The 12,230-nt window shown below is 42.6% G+C and overlaps 1 protein-coding gene across 1 annotated transcript in view; it reads left to right on the plus strand.

Moving 5' to 3' along the window:
* NUBPL (NUBP iron-sulfur cluster assembly factor, mitochondrial) overlaps positions 1 to 12,230 on the plus strand; it is a 95,081-nt gene that overhangs the window by 3,747 nt on the left and 79,104 nt on the right. The window contains exon 3 of the mRNA XM_064148501.1: positions 3,501 to 3,535. Within this exon, the coding sequence (XP_064004571.1) occupies positions 3,501 to 3,535 (35 nt within the window). The remainder of the gene's footprint in view (positions 1 to 3,500; positions 3,536 to 12,230) is intronic.

The following is a 12,230-nucleotide window of genomic DNA, read 5'->3' on the forward strand; positions in this document are numbered from 1 at the left end:
ACTGTCTGCACGATTCTGAAGGACTGCCAAGGCTGTTCCTGTGCTTTCCTGCTGTGTATTTATGTGTCGGTTGCTCTGGATCTCTGTTTTGGGACAAAGAGATTTGCATCCTAGTTTGTCAGGGCCGTCTCTTAAACTGTAGCTTGCATATTGCATTCTCTGTTGCTTCTAGCACTTTTTGGTTTTCTAAAATCAATGTTGTCAAAGGTTGAAAGAGGAAATTGTGTTACAGAAAAAATATTTTTCAATACGTATTTAAATACTTTGGATATTTTTTGTTGTTGTTTTTCTTTGCCAGCATAAGTGTTGGTTGGTTTGTTTGTTAGGTTTCTTCTTTCTTGTTAAATGCTTGTCTTTTACCACCTTCTTCTGTGTTTACTTCATCTGGCCCAGGTTGTTTGTTTTCATTTGGTCTCTTCTGTCCCCTCTTTTGCATGAGAAGAATTGAAAGTGTCATCTTGAAAGAAGTTTCTAAATTATTGAAAATCTTACTGTTTTCAGCTGTGGAAGTGGAATAAGATTTATGTCTGGTGTTCTTGCTCTCATTTTGTTTACCCTGCAGTTTGAGGAAAATGAAATTATTGATGTTGCAAACCGCCTTGACCTTCAGACATTTTTATCAAAGAATAGCAGGCTGACAGTTGTCATTATTGTTCAGGACAGCAGTTACATTTGACCATGACTTTATGTCAGTCATATCAATTGTATCTTATTTTACTTTTTCTCCTGCATGTTTTTATTCTGCATGAAATTAGAGGCCTGACCAACCTGGACTGGGTTAAAGCAGCAATAGTATTTGCTCATAGTTCTTTTCCAGGATCAGCATAATGGTTTTTGATTTTGAGTCTTCTCTGTGTGCTAAAATACCTAGATCTATAGCCATAAACTGGTTATTCTGTTTCTCAATGTCACCTACATTGAGATGTAAGTATTAGAAGTTTTCTCCCAGAAAGAGTTGACTTAATTTATTGAAGTATCTTACTGATCAGCTATGTCACAGATGCAAACATATTGAGCTGTCTCTCTACATGCCTGATTTGAGGTCAAGAAGTTTTATGTGTATTGTTAGCTCAGTGTTCTGAGAATTCATCTGTGAGTTTGAATTTGGAAGTTACAAAGTTCAAACTAATAAACCTTCCCATAATTGCACTGATTTCAGGAACAGTAACTCAGATCTCCCTGTGCATCATTCTTGATACTGGTTGGCTTGTTTAGCACGGGTGGAGAAACCATGGTGACTTTTCTTACTGCCTGCTGTGAAGTTTAAAAAAATATATATTAAAAAAATTGTGTCCAACTTGTAGCGTGTATCTACTCTGCTCTACTGCACTCTTGATTGTTGGACCTTACTAGTTAGGTCCAGCGTGATGTTTAGGGTCCAGTTAGGTCCTGTGTTGTATCTCTACACTGTCTTGGAACTGACAGTAATACAAAGATAATGGAGTGCAAGAATTAACTAGGATTCAACAGTCAATATGAGGTGTCCAGCTAGATAGCCAGCTACAGAATTCAGATGTTGTACCCATTTACACCTTTTTTTTCCTTTGGTATTCAAATATCATTATGGACCATAGTTTAATTTTTGCACATGGTGAGATGGTATGTAAAATAACTTGCTGCTTCCTTTGCACCTCTTCAGACATGAGCTGCAGTTGTGGTTGGGTTTTTTTTTCATTGTTGGTTCGTTTGACTTTCATTCCCCCCCTTATCTCTCATTTGTAGATTGGTCTCCAAGTTTCAGAGGGTGAAATTATCTTTGATTGATTCTGGAAATGATCTATAAACCATCTGTTAAAATAGAAAACTGAAGAATAAAATCTATGTGTTCTATTAGTGTAAGGGTACACAGAGGCTGTGTGTTCCTTACAGTTTTCCTTGTTAACTTCCTAATCATTTTGTTTAAAGGAACTTAAACTTTCCTCAGTAATGAGTTCTTCAAGCTCTGAATCTGGCATGTTTCTCAGATTGTTCTCTGTGTCTCCATTCTTATCACACAGAAAAAAACTGCCTGTGGTTAAGAACAAGCTCTTTGCCAGGAAGGTAGTATAACACTAGAACAGGTTGTCCAGAGAGGTAGTTGAGACCCCATCCCTGGAGATATTCAGGGTGGGACTTGATGTGGCTCTGAGCAACCTGATCTAATTGAGAATGCCCCTGCTTGCTGCAGAGGGGCTTGAACTAGATGACCTTTGGAGGTCACTTCCAACCCAGACCATTCTGTGATAGTTGATGTTAAAAAGACTGCATAAAGTAATCAGAAAATGTTACTCAACAAACAGGCATGTGTTAGGGTTTTTTTGTGTGTTATTTTTTGTTTGTTTTCCCTTGTAAAACATATTGCTGCTTGGATTTTAACAATTGCTGTTTGGTTATGCTAAAGCTTCTAGGGGGTCTTCCTAGTGAAGCTGGTGAGACGTTATAAGATTCCGTTTCTTGCATGTGCTTTTTAGTTATGAGAGTTAAATATTGATGGAAATGTAAAAGCTGTAAACAAAGTCACAGTCTTTTTAATTGCTAACTCCTGTTCTTCCGTCCCTGTAGTCATGACAGATGCTTTGAAAGTAGATGAGGTTTCCTTTTCTGACATAAAATTCAAGTGAAAAACATGCATTGCACCTTATTCCAGAAAATATCCCATGTTTGATGTATCACAAGTAATAAAAAAATAGAAAGGAGTATGGTTGTCTTTCTGCTCACTGTACTTGAGCAGACACAAAATCTTGTTCTCTAGTTTTAAGAAAGTTCACTAGACACTGTGGTGAATGTTCCCAATGGTAGGATTATTTAAGTTTTATAGTACAGTGCTCACTTTTGAAAAGTCAGGTTGGTACCTCAGTTGTTTTTGTCAAAGGATAATATTCAAAAGAAATGCTTAGATTGTATTTTTACAATCTAAACCTGAAGGGGCACTGTAGCCTGGTGGGGGGTTGGCCTCTTCTCCCACGCAACCAGCAGCAGAACAAGGGGACACAGTCTCAAGTTGTGCCGGGGAAAGTATAGGCTGGATGATAGGAGGAAGCTCTTCACAGAGAGAGTGATTTGCGATTGGAATGGGCTGCCCAGGGAGGTGGTGGAGGCACCATCCCTGGAGGTCTTCAAGAAAAGACTGGATGAGGCACTTAGTGCCATGGTCTAGTTGACTGGTTAATGCTGGGGGATAGATTGGACTGGCTGATCTTGGAGGTCTCTTCCAACCTGGTTGATTCTTTGATTCTATGATTTTGCAGTGTCCCCTGGAAGCTTAGAGTATGCAAATTTTTGCACATTCTCTTAAGTTTCTTAGCCTTTTAGCAGACGTGGACTTAAATGTGGTTGCTGCTGATACTTAAGCTAGGAGCATTGTAGAGGTAGAAGAAGCTAATAACCAAGATGGTGAATGCAGTTATTAAGTATGATGTATTTATATGACGTTTTATCTTGTTAATAATGATCACACTGTCAATATTTGCAAATTAAGTTCCTTGCACTTAATCTTTTTTTTCCCTTCCTCTTTCTTGCAGTAAATATAGCCCTCGCCCTAGCAGCAAATGATGCGGTAGGTGAACATCTAATTATAAGCCTTAACGAGAAGCCTGTGTTTCATAAATAAAATGGTTACTGCCAGGGGCAGTCACATACATTACATCTAAGTATTTGCTCTGACAGTTAATTTCTTTATTTGTTTTTCATGAACTTTTGAGGTTTTATTAATTTGTTTATGTTTTATCAGTGCCATGAATGACTTAGTAGCTCATCCTTCATCTAAGTTTGGCTGTGCTGTTTCCCTTGTGTGTTTGTGAGTAAAGCTGCAGTTCTAGAAGGATGTATGTGGAAGTTCTCCTTGATCCTGCTTTTCCAAGGGGGCTGGACTAGATGATCCTTTGAGGTCCCTTCCAACCCCTAGCATTCTGTGATTCTGAGGTTGGAGACATGTAATAATCTCGCTTCAGAGCACTGATTTGCAAAAAAGATGAGTATGTGCTGGATGATGTCTAAAATGTTTTGTTTTTTTCTTCTAGAGGTCTAAAGATTTACTTTTTCTGAAGAAATTAATGCTTAAAAAATACTTTAATTGTAAACAGCTGTGGTAAAAATGGAGCTATTTTGTATCTTCCCGGTTTGGTATTGCTCAGACTGTTACTTGGTTATAAATAGAGAGTTGGAACCATTCAAGTGTGAAAACAACAGGTCTTCCTTAGGCCCGCTTGCTGCGGTAAACTGGGACTAGTTTCATTGTGCACATTTAGTGGCACAGGACTTAACTCAGAAGCAAGTTTTGTTTCCAGTGTAAGGTTATATTATACAGGTTTTGTACTGGTGAAGTAACTTAAACACAGACTATTCTCAAGTACTTCAGTATAGTAAATTTAGTGTATTTTTCTTTTTGTGGAAGATGAGTATGAGGAGTGGCTGGGGGGGCTGGGGTTGTTCAGCCTGGAGAAGAGGAGGTTCGAGGGAGACCTTATTGCTCTCTACAGCTACCCAAAAGGAGGTTGTAGCTGGATAAGGGTTGGTTTCTTCTCCCAGGCAACCAGCAACAGAACAAGGGGACGGTTTCAAGCTGCACCTAGGACATGTTTAGGCTGAATGTTAGGGAGAAGTTCTTTGCAGAAAGAGCTATTTGCCATTAAGATGGGCTGCCCAGGGAGGTGGTGGAGTCGCCGTCCCTGGGAGTGTTTAGAAAAAAGACTGGTTGTGGCACTTGGTGCCATGGTTTAGTTGATTAGATGGTGTTAGGTGATAGGTTGACTTGATTTTAAAGGTCTTTTCCAACCTGATTAATTCTGTGGTTTTGTAAGAGAAAGCAACAGGTAGAAAAGGTTGAGGTGTACCTGCAGTCTGCCCACCTGTAGCAATTTCGTGAAAGATTAAAAAAAATAAAATCCCTAAACTCAGTCATAGTTGATAAGAAGAGAGTATTTACAGCTCTTATATGAAATATCTACTGTTGTAATAAATCTGATCTTGAGATTTCGCAGTTTGTAATCCTGTGTTTTAAGCAGGCTGCTGGAGTAATTTGATTTCAGAGAAAAATCTGTCATCTTGAAAAGTAAAACTGCTTGAATAGCTGCTTCTAATTAGCTTTAAAACATGCCATAAGCTGTAATACTTTTACAAAATGAATGTGATCCTGCAATGTGATCTGCGTTGTGCATGGTCATTGAGTAGCTCCATGGAAACCACATCAAAGAAATGCATGTAACTTTCTGTACCAGCTTAAGTGTTTTTAGGACTGTGCCTGCTGCTTTTCAAACATGCAGTTTTCTGCGTTGTTTGAATTTATATTTAGGCAAAGCATCTCTTAGTAATTCAGGCATACACAAGTTTTACGCTTATGCCCTTTGATGGGAGTTGAGCATGTGGCTTTAAGCACAAGAATGTGATGCATGGCTTTAGTAGCCCATTAAAACACTTGAAAATCACACAAATAAGAGAGACCAGAGTATAAAATGGTTGGAAAATGAGGGACTGAGAAATAATTCTAGTGAAATTGAGCCATGAAAGTTAAGGAAACGTAGAACGCAGTAGTGATTTCTTACGATGTGGTGATGTAAAATTGGAGGGCAGCATGCTAGTCAGTGAAGAGCTGCTGAAATTGATGAAGGAGCTGTGACTTGGGTGAACTGATCACAGAACCATAGAACCTTAGAGTTTGGAAGGGATGTCCAGAAATCTAGTCCAAACCCTGTGCCAAAGCAGGATCCTTTAGACTAGTTCACACAGGAGTGCATCCAGTTGGGTTTTGAAAGTCTCCAGAGAAGGAGACTCCACAACCTCTCTAGGCAGCCTGTTCTAAGTGCCCTGTCACCTTCACTGTAAAGAAGTTACTCCTCATGTTGAGATGAAACCTTCTATGATACAGTTGGTGGCCATTGCTCCTTGTCTTGTTGCTGTGGACCAGTGAAAAGAGATTAGCTCCATCCACTTGACACCCACCTCTCAGATATTTATAGACATTGATCAGATCTCCTCTCAGTCTTGTTTTCTCCAGACTAAGCAGCCTCAGGTTTCTCAGTCTTTATCCACAGGGGAGATGGCTCAGATCCCCCATTCTTGTGGCTCTCTGCTGGGCTCTCTTCAGTAGGTTCCTCTCTCTCTCGAACTGGGGAGCCCAAAATTTGACTCACGGTTCCAGGTGTGGCCTCATTAGGGCAGAGTAGATGGGGAGAACCTCCCTATACCTACTGGCCACACTTTCCCTGATGCACCCCAGGGTGGCATTGGCTCTCTTGGCCACAAGGGCACATTGCTGACTCATGCAAAACTTGCTGCCCACCAGGATTCCAAGATCTTTTTTATGGAGCTGCTTACCAGCAGGGCAGCCCCCGACCTATTCTGGTGCCTCTTGTTATTCCTCCCCAGGTGCAGGATGGTGGTCACAACTTAGCAGCCTGCTGCCATGGTGAAATTATGCATTGGTGTAGTTAGAGCTTAGAAAAGATGAAATGAGGGTGAGTTGAATAAACTCAACTCCAGGTTGCTTGTCCATGCATTAGTTTTGGGTGGGTTGCTTGGGTTTTGTTTTCTTTTTTTTTCTGTATGTGTGTGTTTTTTTGAAGATAATGCTGGCACACATCTTGTTTAACCTGTGGGTCTGAGTTTGCTAGTCTGTCCATTTATGTACGCCCATTGATTTCAGTTCACTGGTTTTATGAGTCAAGGTTATTAAATGAATATCCCTGGGATGGTGATGCAGGCTTGGAGTGCCCAGTGTTCTGAATTGTAGGGGTCATTATAATGTTCAGTTCCGTTATGTGCCACAGAGGGCAGAAAAGTGGACCCTGGAAGCTACTGACTTGTCACTTCACCTCTGTGGCCAGGAATATCATGGAGCAGATCCTCCTAGAAGCTATGTCAAAGCACATAGAGGATAGGGAGGTGATTTGAGACCAAGGGCAAGTCTTGCCTCACCAACCTAGTGGCTTTCTGCAGTGGAGTGACTGTATCAGTGGGCAGCGGAAGACATAATAGATGTTATCTATGTGGAGTTCTGCAAGGCTTTTGACATGGGCCCACACAACATCCTTCCCCTTAAATTGGAGACATAATGGATTTGATGGGTGGACTGTTCACTGGATAAGGACTTGGTTGGATGAGGGTAGTGGTCAATGGCTCTATGTCCAGATGGAGATGGGCAGCTAGTGGTGTCCCTCAGGTGTCTGTACTGGAACCAGTACTGTTTGGTATCATCATCAGTGATAGAGACAGTGAGATTAAGTCCACCCTCAGCATGTCTGCTGATGATTGATGAGACTGAGGGATGGAATGCCATCCAGAGGGATCTAGTTAGGCTAGAGAAATGGGCACAGGAGACCCTCATAAGGTCCAGCAAGGCAAAGCTAAAGGTTCTGCACTTGAGTTGGTGCAGCCCTTGTTGTCTATACAGGCTGGGGAATTACGAGTTTGGAAGTGGCTCTGCAGTAAAGGACTTCAGGGTGCTGGTGCATGAGAAGCTGGACATGAGCCATCAGTGTGCACTTGAAGCCCAGAGGGCAAATTGTATCCTGAGTCGCATCAAAAGAAGTGGCCAGCAGATCAAGAGATGATTCTTCCACTACTCTGCCCTGCTGAGACCTTACCTGGAGTGCTGTGTTCAGCTCTGAAGCCTTCCAACACAGGAAGCACATGGATCTGCTGGAGCAGGTTCAGAGGAGAGCCATAAAAGTGGATCACCTCTCTTACAAAGACGGGTAGAGAGAGCTGAGGCTGTTCATTGTGGTGAAGATAAGGCTCTGGGGAGACTTAATAGTGATCTTCCAGTACCTGAAGGTGTCTTATAAGAAAGCAAAGGTTTTAAGTTAGAGCAGGATAGATTTAGGTTAGACATTAGGAGGAAGTTCTTCACAGTGCAGGTAGTGAAATACTGTGACAGGTCACATAGAGATGGGGTGGAGGCAGCATCCCTGGTGACATTCAGGGTCATACTTGATGGGACCCTGAGCAGCCTCATCTGGTTAAAGATGTCTTTGCTCACTGCAGGGGGTTTGAAAAAGATGATATTTGAGAGTCCCATCCAACTGGATGCATTATATGGTTCTATGACTCAAATGAGTGATTGCTTTCCAGAGTCCATTGGTGTCTCCTGCTGCAAAGCAGATGTGTAGCAATGAACCTCTTCATTTTACTTTTAGTAAATACCTTCCTATGGTTTCCCTTCTCTCATTGCTATTCCAAGTTCATCTTTTTCAGAGGAAGTAGTAGTGATTCAGTTAGTAGATCAGGGCTTCAGAAGCCTTCTGCAGTTTCATTACAGCCCCTGTGTCTCTTTTACAGGCAAAGTACAGATTTATAGAAAGTGGTGCTTGAACTTGGTGCATTGTTCAAAGGAGGGAAGAAAGGACTTGTCAAGAAAGATAGGTCATTGTGACAATAAAGATTTGAGCTTGCTTTATTATATACAGTCTATTTCTATTACAAGTTCCATGTTGGGAACTAGATTTTCAAAGCAAGTTGTATGGTGGAGCTAAGTGACTTAAAAATAAGTTGTCTTCTGATCTTTCAAGTGTTCTTTTTCTAAATTACACAGGTCACAGACTATAGAAAATGACTTTTCTGGTGAATGAGATCTGTGGAAGGTGCTTTAAGAGGAGTTTGGATTAGAGTAGGTTTTTGCTGCTTTCAGTAGCAGCTATGACATCTTATTGTTGTTTGATAGCATCATGAGCTGCAAGCAGATTAACAGTCCAAGCATAAAGGAATTTTTTTGTCCTCATGATAAAGGAAAGCTTACTTCCATCTTCCATGAAAAGTCTACTTTCTGTAGTTAAAAAACAACACCAAATCTCCACTGTTTCTGTAGATGCTTCTTTTTTTTTTCTCTTAACATGGAAGATTTTTCAGTTGAAGTGATGGTCTGAAATTTTGAGACATTGACACAGGCTTGGACATTGTCACTGGCTCACAGTGTGTTGGCAGAGCTGGAATGAGAATTCAGTTCAAGTCTTGCATGCTGCTGTTCAGTCTGTGTGGTATATTTTTATTTCATGGCTACAGAGTAAATAATTCAATAGAGAATTTAATTTGGATGCTTGGATACCATGTCCAAGACAGAGTAGTTTCTTTGGGAGTTTTGATTTGGGTTTTTCTGACACCAAGCCAGGGAAACAAGCAGGGCAACCTCTTAATCCCTTTCTGGAATACTAGGTTTTTGGTACCCTGGGTTACCTGTTGTAGATGGATTAGTTAAGAATTCTATAAGCTCTTGTGCCTCTACCAAGATCTATAAATCTATACAGTGTTCTTTTTGTGTTAAGAAATAACATAAAGTTTTACCCCTGTGTCCTATTTTTAATTGCTTGCTTAGTTTGACAGCTGATTCTTCTAATTCTTTTGATGTACCAGCAGTCAGTTGTGCCTCCCCTAGGAGCACTAGGGAAGAATTTTTGAGTTTTGTGCCAGGACAATTCATGTTCAGCCTAGAATGACTATTTATGAAAGCTGCCTGGCCAGAGACAATTTATTATAGTAGAAACAAGTTGAATTAATAGATGGCAGCAATAATAGGATAGAGATTGCTTGTTTATGAACAGAGTATTTTAGTGAGCAAACACCAGCTGTGCATGACTAAGGATGGCAGAGATCCAGTTGGGAAACTGTGCTGCATACTTGTGCTGTCTCTATGAGGCAAGCTCCCCAGTCACATTTCCTTTGGCTCTCCTTTTCTTTCCAGGAAGACTTTTTCACCGTAGGATGAAATGGGGTTTTGTGTTGTGAGAGATGGAGGAGCAAAAAGTAAAACCATATGGAAGAAATTAGCTCGTAAGCATAAGCGAATGGCTTCTGCCTGCAGTTGTTGGGGCACATGGTTGAAAATGTCAGTTTGAGAAGCACAGAGCTTCTAGTCTGGCTCTGTCTCAGGGGATTATTGGGTCAAGCAGACCACGACCAAATATTGAAGTACCCCAAGGGTGATTTTATCTTGGGGAGCGGCCTTTGTTTTCCTAAGCAAACCCCCCGGTTGCTGAGCAACGTCGTACGGTAAATGTAATCCCGTGGAAGCCCATCCGTGGCCCTGCAGGAAGGGAGGCAGCCAGCAGAGGGAGCGCCGGGGGGCGAGCGGGCAGGGCAGGGCAGGGCAGGGCAGGGCAGGGCAGGGCAGGGCAGGACGCAGCCGCTCCCTCCCTGGTGTCGCGCTTAACCGGAGGCGGTACGAGGCCGAGCACCTTGTCTTGCGATGTGAATAATGCTGGGGAGAGCTGATGATGAGCTAAACGAAAAACAGTGATTCAGACAATATCACGCTCAGATATTTTTAATTTGAAAAAAACCCCAAACAAGCGGAGAAAATCAGCCCATTGCATACGTGAGGGTGAGGTTTCTCCCAGACAAATCGTTATAGCATAGAAGTTACAGTATCACAGTATCATCAGGGTTGGAAGAGACCTCACAGATCATCAAGTCCAATCCTTTACCACAGAGCTCAAGGCTAGACCATGGCACCAAGTGCCACGTCCAACCTTGCCTTGAAGTGCCCCAGGGACGGCGACTCCACCACCTCCCCAGGCAGCCCATTCCAGTGTCCAGTGACTCTCTCAGTGAAGAACTTTCTCCTCACCTCAAGCCTAAATCTCCCCTGGCACAGCCTGAGGCTGTGTCCTCTCGTTCTGGTGCTGGCCACCTGAGAGAAGAGAGCAACCTCCCCCTGGCCACAACCACCCCTCAGGTAGTTAGAAGCAGAATCTTTGTGAGAATTCACTGATAATAAAATCAGATTTAATTATTTCAAAATACATATTAAATCGAACACCACATTTAATGATGAAGCTATTCAAGTCTGTTTTCTTCACATTCCAGCTTTTTGTCAAGTATTTAGCTCCTGTAATTAAACTGTTTGTCTACAATGTAATGTTTGTCTGCTACAGTACTCAATGACTTCACTGTGTGTATACATTTCTTTCTGGTAAGGAAAAAATTCCATGGTAGGACAACAAACATATCTGGAAGAATTTAGACACTAATGGGCTCTTTCACTGCATAATTATAATACAAATGCAAGGGTTTTTTGCCTGTTTTCTCCTCTTCCTATACAGCTTTTCAGATTATTAGGGTTTGATTCATCTGGCAAGATCCTGAAGGAGATCCTCCTGAAGGTTCTGCTAAGGCAAAGGGAAAACAAAGCAGAGGTGGCTGGTGGTAACCAGCAATAGCTTCACCAAGGGCAAACCATGCTTGACAAACTTAGTGTCTTTTTATGATGAAGTCACGGCAACAGTAGACAAAGGAAGGGCAACTGATGTCATCTACCCAGACCCGAGTAAGGCATTTGACTGTGTCCCACATGACATCCTGGTCACTAAATTGGAAAAACATAGACTTGATGAGTGGATCACTGCTGGATAATCACATGCAGAGAGTGGTGATCAAGGGTGCAGTGTCCACCTGGAGACCTGTGCCAAGTGGCATCCCTCAGGAGTCAGTGCTGTTTAACATCTCTGTCAGTGACATGGACCAAGGAATCGAGTGCACCCTCAGCAAGTTTGCAGATGACACCAAGCTGTGTGGAACAGTTGACTTGCTAGAGGGAAGGGATCCATCCAGAGGGACCTGGACAGGCTGGAGAGGTGGGCCCAGGCCAATCTCATGACATTCAACAGGGCCAAGTGTATGGTCCTACATCTGGGTTGGTGCTATCCCAAGCACAGATACAGGCTGAGTGGTGAATGGCTGGAGAGCAGCCCTGAGGAAAAGGACCTGGGAGTCTGGGTTGATGAAAAGCTCAACGTGAGCTGGCAGTGTGCACGTGCAGCCCAGACAGCAGCCATGTCCTGGGCTGCATCACAAGAAGCGTGGCCAGCAGGGCAAGGGAGGGGATTCTCCCCCTTTGCTCTTGTCAGACCCCACCTGGAGTATTGTGTGCAGTTCTGGAGCCCCCAACACATGAAGGACATTGAACTGTTAGAGCAAGTCCAGAGGAGGGGCACCGGGATGATCAGAAGGCTGGAGCACCTCTGCTGTGAGAACAGGCTACAAGAGCTGTGGTTCTTCAGCCTGGAGAAGAGAAGGCTTCAAGGAGACCTTATAGTGGCCTTACAGTATCTGAAAGGGGCCAACAGGAAGGCTGGGGAGGGACTATTTACAAGGTCTTGTAATGACAGCAAAAGAGGTAATGGTTTTAAACTGGCAGAGGGGAGATTCAAACTAGATGTTAGGAAGGAGTTCTTTCCAGTGAGGGTGATGTGACTCTGGAATATGTTGCCGAGGGAGGCTGTGGCTGCTCCCTCCCTGGAGGTGTTCAAGGCCAGGTTGGGTGA

The sequence above is a fragment of the Pogoniulus pusillus genome, chromosome 1 (assembly GCF_015220805.1).
Source record: "Pogoniulus pusillus isolate bPogPus1 chromosome 1, bPogPus1.pri, whole genome shotgun sequence".
In the NCBI taxonomy this organism is placed as follows: Eukaryota; Metazoa; Chordata; class Aves; order Piciformes; family Lybiidae; genus Pogoniulus; species Pogoniulus pusillus.